This window comes from Coffea arabica, chromosome 5c (genome assembly GCF_036785885.1).
Source record: "Coffea arabica cultivar ET-39 chromosome 5c, Coffea Arabica ET-39 HiFi, whole genome shotgun sequence".
Taxonomy (NCBI): Eukaryota; Viridiplantae; Streptophyta; class Magnoliopsida; order Gentianales; family Rubiaceae; genus Coffea; species Coffea arabica.
In genome coordinates this window covers 39,852,837-39,873,375 of record NC_092319.1, presented here as the reverse complement: position 1 = coordinate 39,873,375, position 20,539 = coordinate 39,852,837, and the positions used below count along the sequence as shown (strand labels likewise).

Here is a 20,539-nt window from a genome sequence, read left to right as displayed (position 1 = left end):
AAATACATCATAATGTTATTAAAAAATATATGTCAAATATTTTATTTATGTACATCACTTTTATTTCGAATATAATAATAATGTAACTATACACCAAATAATATTTTTAAAAAATACAATAACCGAATCAAACCGTACTAGACCTCAAGTGCACTGGCCCCTCTCCCCGGTTTCTGCCGCTTCGGATGGCCGTATTAGCACTCACTCTATATCACAAGGTTTGCGGTTAGATCTGCCTCTTCAACATTAATGTTCTTTTGGTCATAGGAACAATTTTTATGTGTATGATTAAATAAACAAATAAAGAATATTACTTAACACTATCACTAGTAAAAACATGTCAAATTAGGTAACAGTTGGGAGAACCTCCCTTGATAAAATACGCGTCTATTACTGCCTATATTTGTTGTATTAGCATATATATTGCGTAAGGTAATTGTCAGCAATTGTGGAAGCCCGAGTTTCTGATGGAACGTTATATATGCCACATTTTTTTTTAGTTAGAATATCCACCATATTAATCTTCCACCTTAAAATCCTCGAGTAAAATCATATTTCCTTTTGTTTTCATGATTAGGGATGACAATGGGGCGGGTTTGGGGCAGGATGCCCTGCCCTGTTGCCAAAAAACTCTCCCTGCCCCCGTTCCATCCTCCCGCCTCCACTTCCCCTATCCCCCGTCCCGCTTACCTCACGGGTGCCTGCGGGTGATAATTTGATTTTTTTCTAAAAGCTTTTATTTAATAGATCAAACCTAAATTCAAAAAACAAAATAAAATATCAATCTGAAAAAAGTGAAAAATGAAAAATGAAACACAAAAAGTGTTGAAATAAAATATCAAAAAAATTAAAAAACTCAATTAAATTGTATAGATAGCATCTAAAAATGCTCATAAAACGGGTAACATATTTGTGACAGACATCAACTAGGAATTTTCTGTGTAAGAAAGAATATTACCACCTCAACAACGAAGCACTCTTGCTATACAGTAACCAACAAGCATTCGGAGTGGTAGTACAATTAGATGCCATTGGGGCTCAAAACCAAAAACAAAAATAACCTGTATTTTTTTTACGTTTAGGGTAAGATTGCTAAAATCGAAAGAGTCCAATAGCAGCCATCTCAAATGAATGGAACACTTCTGAATCAAACCTAATGATAAAATCATGTTCTTCTTCATAGCTAACAAACTAATGCAATCTCACTAATAATTTATTGTTATTAGATTATATAATATATTACATTTATTTATATTAACAAATTGAAGTGGGGGACAGGCCCTGTCCCATTTAAAATGGGGAAAAAAAATTCCCCCGTTCCCACCCCTGCCCCATTACTCCCCTGCGGAGCCGGTGCCCGCATTGCCATCCCTATTTATGATTAAAGGAAGTTAATATTTGTATTGCTTACATAATTCCGAATGCATTAAACTCGAACAAGGAAACATACATAGGCCGCTAGGAGCATGAACGGTGAGTGAGGTCATGCACGAAGGAACAGGACAAAAAGACTAACCATAGGGGTAAAAGTGTGTAATGGTTGCAGAACCGCCCAGCTGCCTGCTACAATTGCAGCTCTAATAAGCAAACACTTTATTTTATCTACATCTTCTTGGCAATAAATAGATAACTATAAAAGATTGAATGAGGTGGAATTTTCTTGGATTCTGCATTTCCCTTATCTTTATTGGGAGGCTTTTTTATATTTTTTTTAAAATTTTTTTTTAAATTTTTTACACTTGATAGAACAAGTGTAATAGTCCTCCCACGCAGTATAAATTGGAGCTTTGGTTGAACCATTTCAACACATTAGCAATAACATTTGCATAGCTATCTAACACTTTGCTAAAAAAAATATAGATTTCTAGCCATGGCTTCATCTTTCTCGGTTCCATCAATGGTAAGATATGCAACAAGGCTTTTCCTTTTCAATCATTTCTTGGTCTAAAGTTTCATCCCTTTTCAGCTTTTTCCATTTCATGATCAGGCGTGTATCCGTCTGAGCTTTTCTTGAGCTCAGCTTTCAGCTTGTGAGGGTGTCCAATATAGAAATATTTGGCCACAGTGCATCTTTATCTGTGCATATAATCGTGAGATAGGCTTCTTTGATATTATTCTTTAGGAAGGTTTTGTAAAAAGACCTTTAGAAACTGCATTTTGAGCTCTCTTCAGGTCTTCTAACCTGATATCTTAGTCTCTCGACATGTTATTTGGGATTCTATAGCTCATGTTTATCATAGCTTAATCAAGAATATTATCTATAGAAACATGCTGTCTTGCTAAGTTAGTTTTGGACAGGAAGAAAAATGTATAGATAGTTTGTTGATTGTTACCTTTAGATATTTGATCTGATTGGAAAACATGTAGAAGAGGCTGTAAGCTAAAGCAATTTCAGTTGCAATGCTTATTATTATTCTGTCTATATCTGGTTTCTTGGTATGGACATGCAATTTCCCTAGGTTAGATGCAGGTGTATTCACGCCTTCATCATCATAACTCATGTTTATTAAGTTTTGGAGGTTAATATTGAATCCCTTTTGGTTTTCTTTTGCTTTCATATTACTTGATGTTGTTGATCTTGGACCGTTTGTCTCTAAGATTATTGGAATATTTAAACTATAACTCTTGTGTGACAGTGACAATTAAAAGTGGAATCAAGAAATTATTTTCCAACTAGCCTGAACTGGTCTTGTCCCAGTAACTTAATTGTCATGCCTGTGAATCGTGCATGATCTATTGCATCCTTAATTCAATTATGCTTCCTCTGAGTTCTAGTTTCAATCCGATTTAACAATTCTCTAGCAGTGCTGGAAACTCAAAATTTAGAATCAGAGCATTAGTCTTTTTATAATCAATTTCATGATAATTATATCTGGTGTTTTCTAAAGATGATAGCCTGCAAGCGACTGCATCTAGGAAGAATAATGACTTGGAAATATTTTTCTGCCTTTCATCTAAGAAAAATTTAAGACCTAAAATGAGGTTTCATTCCTCTTAGAAAGTCTAGGCGAATGTATTTGACATTTTAGGAAGTTGCAAGGGATTCAATATTTTTGCAATGACTTGATCTTTACTAGTGTTGATTTATATTGAGGAAAATTGACCGTATCTAATGGATCTCTACCTTACTTTATCCAAATTGTATTTGAAGATTATGGAAGAAGAGGGGCGATTTGAATCAGAAGTGGCAGAGGTGCAAGCCTGGTGGAACTCTGAGAGATTCAAGCTCACGAAAAGACCATATTCAGCAAGGGATGTCGTCGCGCTGCGCGGCAACCTTAGGCAAAACTATGGATCAAATGAGATGGCCAAGAAGCTCTGGAGGACTCTCAAAACTCACCAGGCCAATGGCACAGCATCAAGAACCTTTGGTGCTCTTGATCCTGTTCAAGTCACCATGATGGCCAAGCATCTGGACTCCATCTATGTCTCTGGCTGGCAATGCTCATCCACCCACACTAGCTCAAATGAACCAGGACCTGACCTTGCTGATTATCCCTATGATACCGTTCCTAACAAGGTTGAGCACCTTTTTTTTGCTCAACAATACCATGACAGGAAACAAAGGGAGGCCAGAATGGGCATGAGCCGTGAAGAGAGGGCTAGAACTCCATATATTGATTACTTGAAGCCCATCATTGCTGATGGCGATACTGGATTTGGTGGTGCAACTGCAACTGTCAAGCTTTGCAAGCTTTTTGTGGAACGTGGAGCTGCTGGAGTCCATATTGAGGATCAGTCCTCCGTTACCAAAAAATGCGGTCACATGGCTGGCAAAGTTCTTGTTGCAGTGAGTGAACACGTTAATAGGCTGGTTGCTGCCAGGCTACAATTTGATATCATGGGTACAGAGACAGTTTTAGTTGCTCGTACCGATGCGGAAGCTGCAACATTAATCCAAACCAATGTTGATACTAGAGATCATCAGTTCATCTTGGGTGTTACTAATCCACAACTCAAGGGGAAGAGTTTAGCTACTATCCTAGGTGAAGCAATGGCTGCTGGTAAAACAGGACCAGAGCTTCAAGCTATTGAGGATAACTGGCTATCAATGGCACGATTGAAAACATTTTCTGATTGTGTAGTTGATGGAATCAAGAGGATGAATATCAGTGAAGCTGAGAAGCAGAGGAGGTTGGACGAGTGGATGTATCATTCAAGTTTCGAGAAATGCTTGTCAAACGAGGAAGGAAGACTGATTGCTGAAAGAATGGGACTTAATATTTTCTGGGATTGGGACCTGCCTAGAACCAGAGAGGGTTTCTACAGATTTAAGGGATCTGTGACGGCTGCTATTGTTCGTGGCTGGGCTTTTGCTTCATACGCTGATCTAATTTGGATGGAGACTGCTGGCCCTGATTTGGTTGAATGCACAAAATTTGCTGAAGGAGTGAGGTCCAGGTGCCCTGAGATCATGTTGGCTTACAATCTCTCACCTTCCTTCAACTGGGATGCATCAGGAATGACTGATGAGCAGATGAGAGATTTCATTCCCAGAATTGCCAAATTGGGCTATTGTTGGCAGTTCATTACCGTGGCCGGTTTCCATGCTGATGCTCTTATTGTTGACACATTTGCGAAGGATTTTGCAAGAAGAGGAATGCTTGCATATGTGGAGAAAATTCAAAGAGAGGAAAGGAACCATGAGGTTGATACACTAGCTCATCAGAAATGGTCTGGAGCAAATTACTATGACAGAGTCCTGAGGACTGTCCAGGGAGGCATCACTTCCACTGCTGCTATGGGCAAAGGCTAATCACATCCTCCCCTTTCTAATTTTGTTTCTTCACTATTATCAGTAAATTACATTCATGTCTTAATTTCATATCGTAGGAGCAGAAAAGAGACTAACAGATTCATTAATTATACAGGAGTGACAGAAGAGCAGTTCAAAGATACTTGGACTAGGCCAGGAGCAGCAGACATTGGTGATGCTGCTAGCGTTGTCATTGCAAAGTCAAGATTGTGAGAGAATTTCCGAGTATAATGATGGGAAAGCTTGACAATTATGTGTTTCCATTTCTTGAACTGTGCACAATACTATGTGTTTTTATGCTTTCAATAATTTCATAGGTGATTGGATTATCATGGCCAACTTTTTTGGGTCCAAATATTGTTGGATAGTCTCATGCTTTAAGTGCATCTGTTTGAGACTTGAATCCATTTGATTGGAATATATATGTTACAACTTGTCAAGCTCATCCTGCAATCAGTGCTCAGCAACCACATCATGACTTTGAAAAAGATCAAATGTACTTTGATGGATGATTCTCCTAGAATACTTGCCACAGATTGTATTTGTACCCACTATTCAGATAATGCCAAAAAGCATTATAGATACAGATACTCAAAGTTTCCTTTGCAATACATAAAATAGATCCCAGTACCCTTTTAGTTTTTATCACATAAATAAGCTTTAGAAGCAGCTCAAATCTTTGTCCTCAAACAATAAGAGAAATGCCAAATGGTTCAAGAAGCTACCTCTAAAGTTTCATACATCGCCTTTTTTTTTTTTTTTTTTTTTTGCTTTTTAAAGCAAACCAAACTAGTTAACTCCAGATCATGCAAGGAGTGTCCAGAATTAGCAGAATGAGGTAGACTATGATTTTGTCATATTCTCCACAATAACCAAACAATTTAGACTTGTCTGATCTAAGTCAGATCATCTGAGTAATAGGGGAAAAATTGATGTGAGAACTCAGCTGGAAAAGAAGAAGTGCATGTTACCACGAATTTGTTCTTTTGAGGAAGAAACAAACGCTTAGGGGTTCTGAGAGCACTGGAACGAAAAAATTCTTGTGTTATATTCATTCATTGGAGGCTGTATCTGATAATAATTTTACAGGCATCTTGGGATTATTGGGAAGATGAAGAATTCAAAACAATCTGGATACCATACATGTGAGAAAGTGGTATGTGTAACAAGAGAACTGGACAACAAATTTAGCACTAGAGTTACCATTAATTGTTTGATCTGCTGTCATTTCTTCCAAGGTTTCAGGATGGATAATACGATTATTGCTGCAATAACCAGAAACAAAATCATGGCAATCATCATGCATTTTCTTGATTTCTTCTGCAAATTCTTAGCAGTTTGAAGAGCATCTGTTCCCATGTGCACATGGTCCACTGCATTTCTAACCTGCAAAGATACCATAGAACGTACCAATGAGCCTAAAACATCAATCATCCAACAATTAGTGCAGAAAGTGGATGCAATTTTTTCTTGGACCAATTGCTAATACTGCAAAAAAAGAATGAATTGTACAGGGTGGCTGAAGACCATCTCAATCTACAGAAATTCTCAGAAAAGCAACATGAGAATTGTTTTTCTAGTATATTTGTTCTAACCTAGCTATTAGTTTCTTTATGTTCCTAAAAAATGTAATTAGATGAGTAAATTAGTATCATGCAGCTCCTGGCAAACTCTGACAGAAATAATAAATCATAAATAGCAGACTACATAAGATAAGATGCATTATTGAATGATTTCCGCATAATGTTGCAAAAAAATAATAATTCTCTTGTAAAATGGTATTACAGGATGATGAGTACAAAAGATTAATTGAAAGTTCATAAATTATAGTATAACAAAGTTGGCAAAAGGTGTAGGCAGTTACTAGTTAAGAGGTGTTATGTATTTTTTTCAAGAATTTTACCCCTTGATTTGTGTATTCTTATCTAGCTAAAGCTATATAAGTTTATATATATATAGCTTACCAACATAATATGTATATATGCATATATATATATATATATATATATTGAAAAAAGTAAAGAAAATACAAATAATGATTGACTGTATAAAATGTAGATGATGACCACTATAGTGGTGTTCATTGATGAATTCCTGGTTGGACAAATTTTGACAATTTTGTAGTGTAGCCACTATTTTTGGGTCTTTCATAAAAAAAAATAAAAAAAAAATAAAAAACAACTATTGATGGGCCAATTCAATTTGAAATTGGCTACAACCTACCAATTTAATAACCTAAATAAGTATGGTATATAGTGCACCTGTCATCCTCCTCACTTTTATGGACAAATTAATAAAAAAAGAAGCCTTACATATGCAAAACAAAGGAGTCTTAGATAGAGAAATGCTGCAATGGTCCTCAAAAAAATGAAAAAGAAAATTAAAAGCAATAAAAACACAGACACACACTAAGAATTGGATAAAAAAAAAAAACTAGAATTTTGCATGGCTAAATTTAAGGAGTGGCCATGTGAGAGGGCAGAATATTTCAAGAACCACAAGAAAATGCAAGCATTTAGTCCCTAGAAAAATGAAGAAATTCATGTTAAAACACAAATCCATATACACCTTCAAGATTTATATAGATAAACAGGTACATATATATTATGACAATTAATATAGTATCTTTTCTTGGGTTGGTTTACACCCAAAATAATGCATATTCTTGACCTATAGAGCCAGAAACAGGACCCAATGATAGATGTTTTGAGGTTTATAAGAGAAGGTTAAGAAATAGCATTGGAATATGATTTTCTTTTAATCAAACGAAATAACCTCTGTCTAAATCAAAAGAGCAAAGTAGAAAATCACATTTAAAAAAAATGAAATTTAAGTTAAAGTTTTGGTCCAAAATTTATTTACAAGAATAATTTATGCAGTACAAAAGCCTAATTTGTGCTCTGAAGTGAACCTACATTCATCTACCCTTGTCACACTTGAAATATCCATAGTACTTTCATTTATTATAAAAGAAAATGAGAAAATGTAAGTATATTGATGCAAGATATGGTATAACCATTGATCAGCATTACTTACAAATTGGATTTTATGTTTAGAACTATGATTTGCTAATTCTATTTGGGTTTATTTTTTTTTTTCAGAGCAACTTGAAAAAAAATAAAATGAAAAAAGTAACTTCTAAATTATTTTTTGAGGTTTTGCAAGAATTATATTTCCCTGTGAGCGTTTTAAAAAAAAAATAAGAATATTTAAAAGTCTCATCTCCAAGGGTGCTCATAGAAACAACTTCTTTTTTATCTGCATAAAAATGAACCAAATGTGGATGTAAGAAATAAATCAAGAAAATTTGGTGATAAAGGGAATCAGAAGGTGGACAAAACAAGGGTCTTTTCTAAAGAACAGGATAAATCCGTACCTTAAATGTGAGCCAGAAAATGTCTCCTTCTCAATAAAAAGAATTAAAGAAGTAATTGCTTACTTATTATAATTGATTAGGTCAAATTGGACCATAATGCTGAGCAAGATTCAACTCATTTTGAATTAAGTAGGTAAAACATTAAGTACTGTAGATGATTAACAGATGCAAATTGCAAAGATGTACCCTTGATCTCGTCCAAAAATTGAACCTAATGAAAAGAGTCCATAATCATTAGGCTAGATCATTTGTACAGTAACTGGACTAAGCAAAACCTACAAGGAAATTCTTATTTTTTTTCTTATTACTAATACAAAAGAAAAAAAAATTGAAGTGTTGAACAAATTGGATTGGAACATTGTCATTTCCTTCAAAAAGAAAGACTTAATTTCTGTGTATACACATTGAAATTCAAAAGAAAACCTGGCCATTTCCACTGACCCAAGAAATTTTGATTTGGCCCAAAGAAATCCTCCAAAAGACAGTAAAAATAGCTGAAATGGACATCCTCAAGGATTAAATACCTGAAAAGTAAAGGTGATATATTACGGACTTAATATTGTTGAAAGCTACTAGTGAAAAAACCACTAGGTCGACTTACGAGAGACTTAATATTGTTGAAAGCTACTAGTGGAAAAATCACTGGATCGACTTAGGAGAGAGCACTTAAAGTCTTCTCCGCTGTTAGGTTATGCTTGGCACTTGATGATGGAAAACTGATAGAAGGCAAATGCTTGCATAAATTAGTACTTATTGCTATTTTTAAGAGTTTTTGTAAAAAAATATACTATAACGATTTAATATATGTGAAATAAAAAAATAATAAAAAAATATATTTACGAAAAATGTAAAAATTTTTGTACGAAAAATCACAATCCAAACAAATTTTTAGCATTCCATCTTCTTTATGGAGTGTCAGTAGGATCCAAAAGTTGAAGTCTGAATCCTTCATGATTCAAGTTACAATTAAATGAAGTATTTACAAAAAGACAGTAAAATATCAGGCAAAAACTTTAAAAAATGTTTTAAAGTATATTACAAGTTTTCGTATAATATAGGTAAATATTTGGGGTAGAGGTCAAAGGGTTGAAACTAGGTACCTCTTTAGTCTTTGCTTGGTGATGTAGAAGTTAGAACACACTTTGACCACACAGTTGGTGTCTGCTCATACTTGAAACCATATGTGAACAATTTTCTTAAACATATCAAGAAAATTAAATTATCTACTCCCCTTTTTTACAAAAAAAAAAAAAAAAAAAAAAATACACAAGAGAAAATCTTTCTTGCTTTTATCCTTTGTTTGTTATTTTGTGAAATTAAAGAAGCCAAGACACGTTCAAAGAATCAAGTCACAAATGAATGCCACTTACTTTTTCATGATAGAAGGATGAACTGTGCAACTCACATACAAATTGGCAAACCAAATCAGCATCATCAAGAAATCAAATATATTACACAAGTTATGAAACTATAAAGAACAAGAAAAAAGAAGAAAAAAAAGGTCAGATAATGCAGGAGAAAAACTGCACAAACACACAAGAATGGCCGGAAGTGAGAGGCTTTTCTGACAACTAAAATTACAGACATCTATATGGAGGCAACTTGAATGCACAAAAAAAAAAAAAAAAAACTCAAACTCAAGCACCCTTGCTCTTCCAGGGCTTAATTACCCCAACAACTATAATAGCTACTATTATTAAGAGAATAATAATGGCAATGCACATCCATTTTCGAGACTTCTTCTGAAGTTTCTTTGCATTCTGAAGTGCAGTTGTCCCACTTTGGACATGATCGACTGCAGTTGACACCTGAACAAGATCCCCGTTAACACCGCATAATGCAATTCGCGTCGAATTTTGTAGCTTGATATGTTTAGATCTATAAAAATGATGGAAGATCGAAATGAAACCTGAGTTTCGATGTTATCCAGCATGTCTCCTTGAGCTTCAACTAGGACAGCCATATCAAGATAAATCTGATGCAGAATACAGTCATGTCAAACAAGTGGATTTTAAAGGTTCAGATCTCGCAGGGCAAACAAAAGGCTATGAGAAAAAGAAGGCTCTCTAGTGCTTTATGGAATTAAAGATAACAACCTGATGCAGGTCAAGAAGCTTTCTCTCAATTTCTTTGACAGCATCATGTCTCTCCTGAATTTCTTCTAAGGTGTTTAGCACCTGCAACGAGTCTTTATCAGGTCCAAAATACAAAGCATACAACATCAGAAACGAGAAGGAACAAACAAACAAAATGTGAGTTTTAAGTTTCCAAGTGAAGAACAAAAAAAAATTTTGAGAAAAGGAAAAACTCATGAAGGCTCTTATTCGAAAATAACAAGCATATGATCAAAACTTAGTGTAGAGATATATAGAGGCAAGATCCGGAACTCATCCAACTATACATTGGGCAAGATTAAGAATCAGAATTGGTAATACAGGCCTCAAAAAATTGAAGTATGAATTAGAAGGACCACTTCGCTATCAGAATCAGAGAACATGACCGTGACTTTGTCCCAAGATTTCTTCCACATCTTATAATCAGTAGAGAAAAATTATACAAGTTCAGAGATGGCCAAACTAAGAAGCTCAGGAAAGGAAAAAGACAAGAAAAACTGTTTCAGCTTCACCAGAATCTTTGCCAAACTTTTACTAAAATTTTACTCATCAATATCTCCAAGACAAAGGGAGTGATTTAGCTGTGAGAAAACTCTATAATCATATCATTAGAAGGCTACCTTTTTTTGGTTTATTTCGATGCTCACATACTTTTACTATGTATTCTGAAATCAAGACATTGATACTCCATAAAGACCATGAAAATTTGAGTTAAACCCATTTGCGTGATATGTAATATGTTAACCATGGAATATAAAAGAATGAAAAGAGTCACAGCTACGAGTTTATCCAGGGGAAGTCCAAACAAGATTTGTGTCACTGTGGGTTCTAGAAAGTGCAATATGTTATGATTTCACTGGCAGACAACATTGGAGATGGTTCCATGTATTGAAATCCATACTTCTTAGTTCATATGGTAGAGTATATCTGGGCAATTTGCTGTGTGTCGAAGGTAATATTACAATTTCACACATTTGGTGTCAGTTATTATTTAGAGTACCCCGAATTTTCAACCATTTGCAAATGTGGGCAAGAGACAGGCACAACCCAATGAGGTTCCTTTGTATGCAAGCTCCCTACCAGAATAACTTTGTTCTAAGGTTCAAAAGTTCATAAAAAACCAAGTGCATGATCACTTATTACCCTAATACTACACATAACTTCATACGCCTCTCTCTCCTCAAAGTGTTTATAACACTCAAGTCTGGAATTCCAGTTGTTAAATAACACAAGCTCATCTGCACTCTGTTAAACAAATTGAAGCCCCATTTCCTATTTATCAATTTGATCAAACTGAGAGAGGTTTGAACTCCTCCTTGTTCCCTCCCTTTAAAGCGGTAAAAACATGGAACTAAGTTTGCAGAATCTCTAGAACAAGTTAAAGCTGAGAAATGTCTTGGATGATCAGGATTTGGTTTAGCCAAGGTACGGCTAGAAAACAAAGTGCCTCTTACCTACAGAGCTTAACGAGGTGGCAGTGTTCATTAATTCAGAAATGGAATCAAAAAGTTGCATAAGAATGATTAGAACAAGAGGGCACATTGGTATATAGAAGCACAAATACAGGCCCAAACGAATTTGAATACTCTAGCATGCTTTTGATCTTAAATTTAAGCTAAGGTACAGGGCCCATGACTTCAAAAAACCCAGACCATTAAAGAAATAGTCAGCAGCATCCAGACACATAGAAACCAAAACAACTTTTTCTTGGGCTATAGTAAAAGCATCTCAGAAGTGTTAAGACGTAATGAACAGTTTATATCCTCCAAAAACTGTTCAAAGAGTTGACAAATGAAGGAATAGAACCATCATTCAAGGCACTCCATAATGGTTTGTAGTTAACAATGTTGTCCTATAGAGAGATATACCGATCATCTGACACCAGTAAATGAACTCACTAGGTCACAACGTGCAACCAACACATAGAAAACCTATTTATCTTCTTCTTTCTAGCTTATTTTATTTTCATAACAGGAATCAAGTAAGCTTGAGATGATCAAACTGGAGTCCAAGAAGATTATCTAAAAGAGGGGAACGGGGTGGGATAAACACAGATTATCAAATAAGCAAAAATTTTAGCTTCACAAGCATTAGATTACACAACTTCAACATTTGCAGAAGGAAACAAATGCTTGTCGTATCTAAAACCCAAACGTGAGTACCTGTCCTCGTCCCATTCCTTGAATAGCCGTCTGGAATATTTGTTCACTGCTCCCGGTTTCTATCAGGTGGTTAATTGTCTGACGCAGTCAAAATTGATGTTAAGCCACCAGTACTATCCAATTTAAATGTAGTACAGGTATTAGGCTTACCTCCTCATCTGGTCTGGTACCAGTGACTGCAATCAGGAAGCTATAATATCAAGATGGTGAAGAGAAATCCAATCAAACCAAACAAAAGACACTTAATATGATATGCCAATTGTGCAAGTTAAAGTTATTCAAACCTGTAATCACCCTCCTCTCCACAACTTCACGATATTCATCATCTATCCTTTGTCTCAAATTCTGGTACAATGTTCTTTTATGAGTCCCAAAGTAGATACAGGGAATAAGGGATTGTCGTAAAAAAAAGACAAAGATTATCAATCAATAACATAAGCTTGTAATTTTACCTGAAACTCTATCATTAAGTCCTTAAACTTCTTTGTCAGGGCACTGCATTCAGAAAAATATTTTACATTCATTCTAGCACAAAACTCAAAACCATTTGAATATGACAATTGAATTAAGCAAGCACAACAAACTTTGTCATATTTGTTCTTGATCTGTCAACACCAGTTCCCTTCCCACACCCAGGCTTCTGTCGATTTGCCAGGTTCTGGAGAGACAAAAAACGAGTTCACAGTCCTGTTACAATATGCATGCTGAAACCTGGTGGAGATCCAAAATAAGATGAATAGATGATTACGTCTCTGTTTAATGCTTCCAATTTTGCTTTTACTCCACGTGCAATCTTCCCCACTTCATCAACATCTTTCTCCATACGCTTCCTGATGGCTGGAAGAATAAACAAATTTTGAGGACAATAAAATAATTACTACCAGATGATTGATTGGATTCATTTTATATTCAACTTTTTTTCAAAAAGAGCTAAAAACTGCAAACAAATGATACAAAAGAGGCAAGCACACAGTTTCTCATTTACTTCAATCTGCACTAAGCTTTTTGACAATTTCTTTCATCATAGCTTGTATTACTAAATTGTGGTCGTATCAATATGCTGTGCTTGATTGGAATAATGAAGCCATATGCCCGTCAGATAGCTAGATGCCTCAAAGTGTCAATGTATTGTAGCACTCAGAATCTAAAAGATATGTGATCATTAGAAGGAAACGAGAAAAGACTATTCCACCTTTCATAGCCGAGGCCTTTGTAACTGACTTTGATTCCTCATTAGCCTCCTGCAAATGTAGGCACAGTTAATAAACTAAAACTTGTACTCCATGTCTTCATAGCGGAACCAGTAATGCCAGCATTGAGAGGCAAAGGTGGATCCCGTGCATATAGGCTCAAACATAATATAACTGTTGGTCACCTTCATTAACTTTTGTCATTCCTTTCCTTATAATGTGTACAATTAGAAGTTCAAAATTCATGGTTATTAATGGCTACACACTGATAAAGTACAGAATTTCTACAATGGCTGAATAAAGTACGACCAGGTAAGTTACTGCTCAACTACTAACATGCAGGATGCTGCATATAAAGCATTCAGCCCGAAAGCAAACATGAAAATTGGAGATGCGTCTCAATGAGGATGCTCCAAAATCTTGACTGGGAAATGGGTACGTGGACCCAGAGGAAGATAGTTAATGAGCAGACAACTACCAGAAGCCAAAAACCAATATTCTCCTTTTACACTGAGGCTTAAATTTGTGTTCTATGTTCTTAGACAGAGCACAAAGATGATGCAATTACAAACCCATTTTTGCATCTGTCACTTAAACCACCTCATTTTCAAGATAAAAAGCACATCAATCTATAACAAAGTCAACCATTTCCACTGAAAAAACATAAAATTACAACAATAGAACTCTAATGAACATTATTCAACAATCAGGACAATGCCAAGAAGTATAAACACACAAACATTTACTCATATCTATTGTTGTGTACACAAGGTTGGGCACATATTAAGTTTCTTGCGAACTTTACTTTCCAGGAAATATACATAAATGCAAATACAGAACGATACTCCACTCTTGTGGAAACAAGGAATCCACTATCGACCATTAAAACAAACATATTCTTGCACAGATATATTATGCATCTCTAGATGTTCATGCATTTTCATGGATATTAACTTTCCCAAGCATTCTGTGCCCCACATAAGGCAAGCATTTACTTGATGATGAAAATGATAATTACTCACATTCTTCTATAATTCTTCATTATAGTCTTCAATGTACCAGTATATATTTCCCCTTCCAATAAGATACCTTTCCTCATTCATGAGATGCCTCCTTATAGGAGAATGTTGCTCTATTAACTTTTGAGTCCCGCCACAAGGTAATACAGCAATGCGCTCAACCCATGCTTCAAATAACATAGCCAACCTTTTTATAGGAACACCGTGAAAAAAATAGCAATTCAAATGAGCATTCTTGACCCTAAATGACTCTAACCTGACTTCATATGACCGTAGAAGGTTCATCCTTCCGTAGTATTAAGCAAGAAATCTATGCCATTATATACCAAAGGCTCTTTCAAACATTTGATGTTTCTCAGTCATACCCTGTGAGTTTGACCAATTTGATCTTTAAAGTTAGTGTTCACACAGAAGACCCATTGGCAGTCAGGAGTATCAAATTGAGCATGGCAAGAAATTAATTGTTGGAAAATACACACAACATGCATTGAACCGCATCTTGTTGCTTAATTGTTCCTTTTTCTTTTTTTATACTAATCCTTTCATGCTGAATCAACTTTCTAGAACAATACCATGACTCCCAAGTCATTTATATCAAAAAGCTTTCTATTTTATCACTTCAATGTCCTTCAAATTAGCACTAATTCCAGTGAAACCCTGATATTCAAAATCATATAAAAGCTTGGAACCTTCCCTTGTCAGAGCATTCAATTCTCTTCCATCCTCTCTTACAAATGCCAGCATTGTTAGTCTTAGCATTTTCAGCTGTATTGCCTTCGTTTCTATGCAGCAAATTGCATAAATGACTATAAGTTTCACAAAATTTAATCAACTTTTATCTTCAACTTATATGTCCTACATGGAATGGTAGGCCAAAAGATACCTCTCCTGAAAGTCCTGAAAGAAGAACATATCCTTTCCCAAGCATATTCAATCTTGATACCTCAGCTCCTCACAGATAAGCAGAGGAAGAAAGGAAGGCAACAGAGGGAAGTTTTAAGGGAGGAGAAGACAACCCAAGTATCAAAGCTCATCCACATCCAAGCAAGAAATTTTAAGACGATGATAGATCAACACATATCTGGTATTATCTTAAGACAACCAATGATGGAAAGCCTGGGGGTTAAGAAGGGCAGTTGCCCCTGCAGCAAATTTTGAACTTCACTATTTTCCTCTGTAAACTAGGAATAACACAGATATCTATGCACCTTTGACTTGCAGGCTCTAATCTGACAAAACTCTTAAGGTGGAAAATCCTAATTTTTGCCAAAAATCTTTTAAAAAAAATTCTACTTTGTCAAATCAACAATTCTAAAATCGGTTTTCAAAGATTTAGATGTGCATGTCAATTTGTGAACCACACAATTCTGGAAACATAGTTATGCCACAGATTTAAAATCAGAGTCCAAAACTAAGACAGATCCTAGTAAAAGAACAGAAATTTTTAGCAACATCATTTCAGTAAATTGTCTCATGCCAAGGAATTTCGAATTCACCTCAAATACAAAAAGGATAGAACCCTTTGATTAAACAAATAAAATTACTTGTACACACTGAATGTTTAGCAGAATAGTTACTTGCTGAGAAAAGTCACATACCTTGAGTTTCTTCAGTAGCTCAGAGAGTTTGTCCACCTGTTTATCAACCTCTTGTATCTAGAACAAGAATGAAAAGGCCAATCATCAAAACTGAAAGAACACAAATGGGACAGAAAACCTCCCAGTTTTAATAGCCACTATGAACAACTACTACTACTACTACAAAAAAAAAAAAAAAAAAAAAAAAAAATAGGCCTAAATTTCATGCCTGTTTATTAAAAGCTTCCATTCCCAAGTCTGAATTATTCCTTGTAAGCCGAGTGCCCATCTCAATGTCCGGTCCTCTGGTTGGATGCTGCTCATCGCTAACAAACGAATCCTGAAACAGGCCAGAAGAAGAGGAAAATGTGATTTCTTTGCATCCTATGTGCACCACGGAATTATATACATATACATCACTTCATCTGCGAAAGCCATATAGAACTCAAGCTCAAACAGATTGACATGAGCTACCAATAAAGTTTCAGTCTTTTCACCTTCTCCCTTCACATTCATCTTTATTACACAAACAAGGAAAGTTTATTAACCACTTTTGCAGTTAACACTTATCATTCAGCACCAAAAAATGTTCTCTACATCTATCAGACTCTACTTTTGCGGGTTGGGATCCAAACAAAACACATATCTGACTTAACTTGCCAGATCAGTAACAGCACAAACAATTTACATTAAAAATTATGTCTTTTCCATCTACCCCTCAGCAATCTAATCACAAATAAACAAATTAAACCTTTTCTTCCACATGGGTTCTCCCTAATATGTTGATATCATAAATTGGAAAGATAAGAGGTTTAAAAAAAAACCATTAAATTAAGTATCCTTCCTCATGATATCAATAAATCAACAATCAAGATAATGAATGGTAACTCAAGATCAATCTTTATGATATAGGAAAAAATCAACACATTCAAATTCTAGCCAAGAAATCACAATCAACTTACACTAAGAAGGTCATTCATGACGTAGAGCCCTTGAATTCAACTGAGCAGAAGCGGAAAGAAAGAGGGCCGAGGTGAAGATTTGAAAAAGATGAATCAATAGAAGAAGAAAGATGATGTAATGAAGACAACAATGGATGTGAGCTGTGCTTAGTGAAAAGAATATGCAGTGTGATCTTAATTTTTAGTGCAGGAAATAAAACTGTTGTTATCTTATTTTGGTCCTCCATATTGATCCAAAATCTAAATTTGGTGATTTAGATTTCTATAGTAGCAAAACATTCTTAATTGGTCTTCCAAATTAGCAGAATATTTAATATGGTCCCTAACACTGAAATTCCGGTCCTTCAAACTTAAAAAAGGTTCCAATTTCGTCTACCAAATCCATTTTATTAACAGTTTTTTAAAATTTTTTTATAACATGGGAGGAGGAGAGATTTAGAAAGAGAGGGAGTGGAATTAGAAGTATTTAGAACCCAAAAACTATTACATTCTAGAATTTCAACCTTAACCACTAAATCAAGATCTCCTTAATTCCATTTTATTGTTAACAGTTAAATAACTATAACAACAAAAACTAAGTAAGGTTGTTTCATTTTTCTACTAAGTGCTCTTCCCTCAATGACTTTAGTTAAACATGTACATTTTTTTTTGTTGAATTAAATTAGTGCATACCAGTTTTTTGTTTAATGAACCTCCAAATCTCTCTATGTTAAAATCATAAGTAACCTGCAAAAAGATCCCATTCTTAAAATAAAAAATCTAATGGCAAAGAACTTATTGTAGACAAATAAAAATAGTTGTGGTTATGTTTATCCTTTTGCTAATAAACCCTTGTACAACAAGTAAATATTTAATACTTTCAATTAGTGGCAGAACTAGAATCATCTTTGAGTAGGGCAAAGAGCAAATTCTTCTTCGTTTTCTAAACATAACTTACAAATTAATAACATTCATAGAACATAATAAGTAGTTGTTACACATATATGTATAGATATATGTACATATCTATATGTATGTATAAAGTAGTATATTTGTATGTATTTCTTACAATTAATGGGAGCATATATAATAGTGTTCAAAAAATTCATAGTTCTAATACGTAGTTTCTTTTGAATTAGTTGGGGCATATTTTCTCCTATTTGGGAAGGTGTAGCTTTGCCCCTCTCTTTTGCAAAGAGGCTTAGAAGACCAATTTGGAATGGACCTCTTAGTTTGAAAGACAAATTTGAAATCTTTTCACTTTGATGAATAAAAGTGAGATTTTTTTCTTTTTTGTGGACCAAATGAAGCCTTTTCAACTTGAGTGACCATATTGAGATGTTTTGCAACTTTGGAGGATAAAAAAGAAACTCTCCCAATTTAAGGGATCAAAATAATTTTTAGGCTAGTTATGAGTACTAAAATGAAATTAACCCAAAATACTAGGTGACTAGGTGCCATTTTGGGCAGGCCGGCAAGAAAAGAAGAAATACAAGAGACAATAAATACAGAGATTATATGTGGTGTCAGTAACGATAATATTTTGTTGGCGTTACATTCTAAAGAAAGCACATATGAGGTTGACATATTGTATATTTTGCTGCCTAGTCAACAAGCCAAGCTGAGATGCAAGATGGCTTCCTTTTAGTTTTGTTCTTTCTGGTTTTTAGCGGGATCAAGCCCTAGAATTTCACGAAAACAAAGTATAATTTCAAAAACTATGTAGTTCTTTTTGGAGGGATCAAGCCCAAAAGTTTCACGAAAACAAAGTAAAATTTGAATAAGTATAGGTCAAATAATACTAACATAACTCACACATACTTTTTATTATGAACAGCATTATGTTTTCATTTTGTTGTTATAAAGTTATACAACTTGTGTATAGTGAATTATAACTTGTTATTGAAGTTTACATTGTTTAGAAAAGATTATCAGTTTTCGCCCAGAGTTTCTATCTATATTTTAGTAAGCTTATTAGATAGAGGGTGGAGGGGAGGAGTGGAGAGAAAGCCAATATATCACATTTATTAAAGCATAATTTTGTAAATTTTCTATCTATTCGAGATAAAATATTGTGATTTAGAAATTTTTTTAGAAGGTCTAGAAGAAGAGGGAAAAGAAAAGAAGCTTTCAGTAATTTCAATCGAAAAGAATATAGAAAACAATAAAAATGGTTCCATAATTAATATTTGTCAATACCAATCTTTATTGCAAAAAAAAAAAAAAAAAATTCTTGAGTAGCTATAGTTACAAAGTTAATTCAAAGAATCGTGTATCATACTTAGTGTATAGTCAAGTGCAGGACCATTACCATAACTTGCATTTCTTTAACTCGTGTTGTAGCAAAGATAAGTTTAGCATCTTCAACAGCTTATCAAACATGCATGCCATAATATGATTTGTGTAATTTTTTGGGATATATTTTACTTTAACTTTTTTAATTCTACAAAATTTGAACATAAACACAAATTTGTTTCGTGGCACCTAATAGGTTTCAAATTTCAATGACAATATTCAGAAGTCACTTTATGAAGAATTAAGAAACAAAAAATCTTCTCAACATCTCAATCTATGTAAATCACTATTCAATCTTTATTTTGATAATTCTTGCTTAGATTTGAAAACCATCTTCTTCCTTTCAAGAAAGCACAATACTTTCTGTTGAAATTGTTTTGTCATTCTTCCATCAAGTCTAATCAAACACGACAATGTTAATACTGAGTCAAATTTCAGGTTCAAGAGATCCATCATGAATCGGTCTGTAAAGATTCCAAACCTATTTCTCTTAAATACCCTTCAAAATATTGTTTGTTTTCTCTCCAACCAACAAAGATAAAGCTAATTCTAACGTTATTGTTTTCCTTATAAACATGATGAAGAATTTTAACTGCCAATATCACTCTGCGATGATAAACCTTGGGACTGTATTTTTCATTGTGATCAAATTTAAAGAGTTCGAGCAAAGCGCAATAAAAGTGCTAACATTGCATGTTAAGTTATGATTCTTCACATATTTCATATTAAATTCCTTCCAAAAAAATTTAATATTTCAGTTTTTTAGATGTGTATATTTCTCTTTCTGATAGTTGTATATTTTTTTTGGAGGATCTATTGTTATATTATTTGTTTTAAGGATTAATCTTTTCTATATTGACAGTTTATACATCGTCAACGTTGGATGAATGATAATTATATAAAATTTAAATTTAAAATTCAATATTTATACATATATTATGCAACAACGATAATAGTCTATATGGTGCGGCTCTCCTGGGCTTGATCTGGTGGTTGAGGTTGTTGAAATGGAACCTTAGGTCCTTGGTTCGAACCTTGCTGCCAGCAAGTTGTGGAGGGTGGGAAATAGTCTGCAGGGATCCATTCCCTGCGGGACACCTAAAAAAAAA

The 20,539-nt window shown here is 34.4% G+C and overlaps 2 protein-coding genes and 1 long non-coding RNA gene across 4 annotated transcripts; 1 reads left to right on the top strand and 2 right to left on the bottom strand.

Annotated features, from left to right (window-relative positions):
• The first annotated feature begins 1,740 nt into the window (after nucleotides 1-1,740).
• Nucleotides 1,741-5,201, top strand: LOC113690805 (isocitrate lyase). Its single transcript, XM_027208879.2, has 3 exons — nucleotides 1,741-1,900; nucleotides 3,152-4,751; nucleotides 4,872-5,201. The coding sequence occupies exons 1-3, from the start codon at nucleotides 1,871-1,873 to the stop codon at nucleotides 4,967-4,969; spliced, it is 1,728 nt and encodes a 575-aa protein (XP_027064680.2). The 5' UTR covers nucleotides 1,741-1,870; the 3' UTR covers nucleotides 4,970-5,201.
• A 613-nt stretch (nucleotides 5,202-5,814) lies between these two features.
• LOC113688935 (syntaxin-132-like) lies at nucleotides 5,815-17,474 on the bottom strand. Of its 2 annotated transcripts, none has more exons than XM_072050888.1 (13): nucleotides 17,157-17,474; nucleotides 16,424-16,534; nucleotides 16,216-16,272; nucleotides 13,601-13,649; nucleotides 13,157-13,245; nucleotides 12,993-13,066; nucleotides 12,861-12,903; nucleotides 12,693-12,753; nucleotides 12,559-12,584; nucleotides 12,409-12,486; nucleotides 10,229-10,309; nucleotides 10,042-10,107; nucleotides 5,815-6,142 (listed from the first exon to the last, which is right to left on the bottom strand). In XM_072050888.1, the coding sequence occupies exons 1-13, from the start codon at nucleotides 17,172-17,174 to the stop codon at nucleotides 5,981-5,983; spliced, it is 915 nt and encodes a 304-aa protein (XP_071906989.1). In that variant the 5' UTR covers nucleotides 17,175-17,474; the 3' UTR covers nucleotides 5,815-5,980. The 2 variants fall into 2 exon arrangements, with proteins under 2 accessions (XP_071906989.1, XP_027062563.1); XM_027206762.2 differs by lacking the exon at nucleotides 5,815-6,142 and adding an exon at nucleotides 9,515-9,940 and having other exon boundaries at nucleotides 17,157-17,415.
• On the bottom strand, nucleotides 13,806-16,208 carry LOC140007738 (uncharacterized). Its single transcript, XR_011815123.1, has 2 exons — nucleotides 15,501-16,208; nucleotides 13,806-15,399 (listed from the first exon to the last, which is right to left on the bottom strand). It is a non-coding gene; the product is annotated as an uncharacterized lncRNA (long non-coding RNA).
• Nucleotides 17,475-20,539: the final 3,065 nt, after the last annotated feature.

Bases quoted from the DNA above. Each gene is read 5' to 3' on its own strand.
- LOC113690805 (XM_027208879.2), top strand. From the start codon at position 1,871: ATGGCTTCATCTTTCTCGGTTCCATCAATG. The intron at 1,901-3,151 runs GTAAGATATGCA...TTGTATTTGAAG, and splicing joins CTTTCTCGGTTCCATCAATG to ATTATGGAAGAAGAGGGGCG. The intron at 4,752-4,871 runs GCTAATCACATC...TTAATTATACAG, and splicing joins CACTGCTGCTATGGGCAAAG to GAGTGACAGAAGAGCAGTTC.
- LOC113688935 (XM_027206762.2), bottom strand. The intron at 16,273-16,423 runs GCATGAAATTTA...TTCTTGTTCTAG, and splicing joins TGGAAGCTTTTAATAAACAG to ATACAAGAGGTTGATAAACA. The intron at 10,310-12,408 runs GTACTCACGTTT...GACTCGTTGCAG, and splicing joins AAGGAATGGGACGAGGACAG to GTGCTAAACACCTTAGAAGA.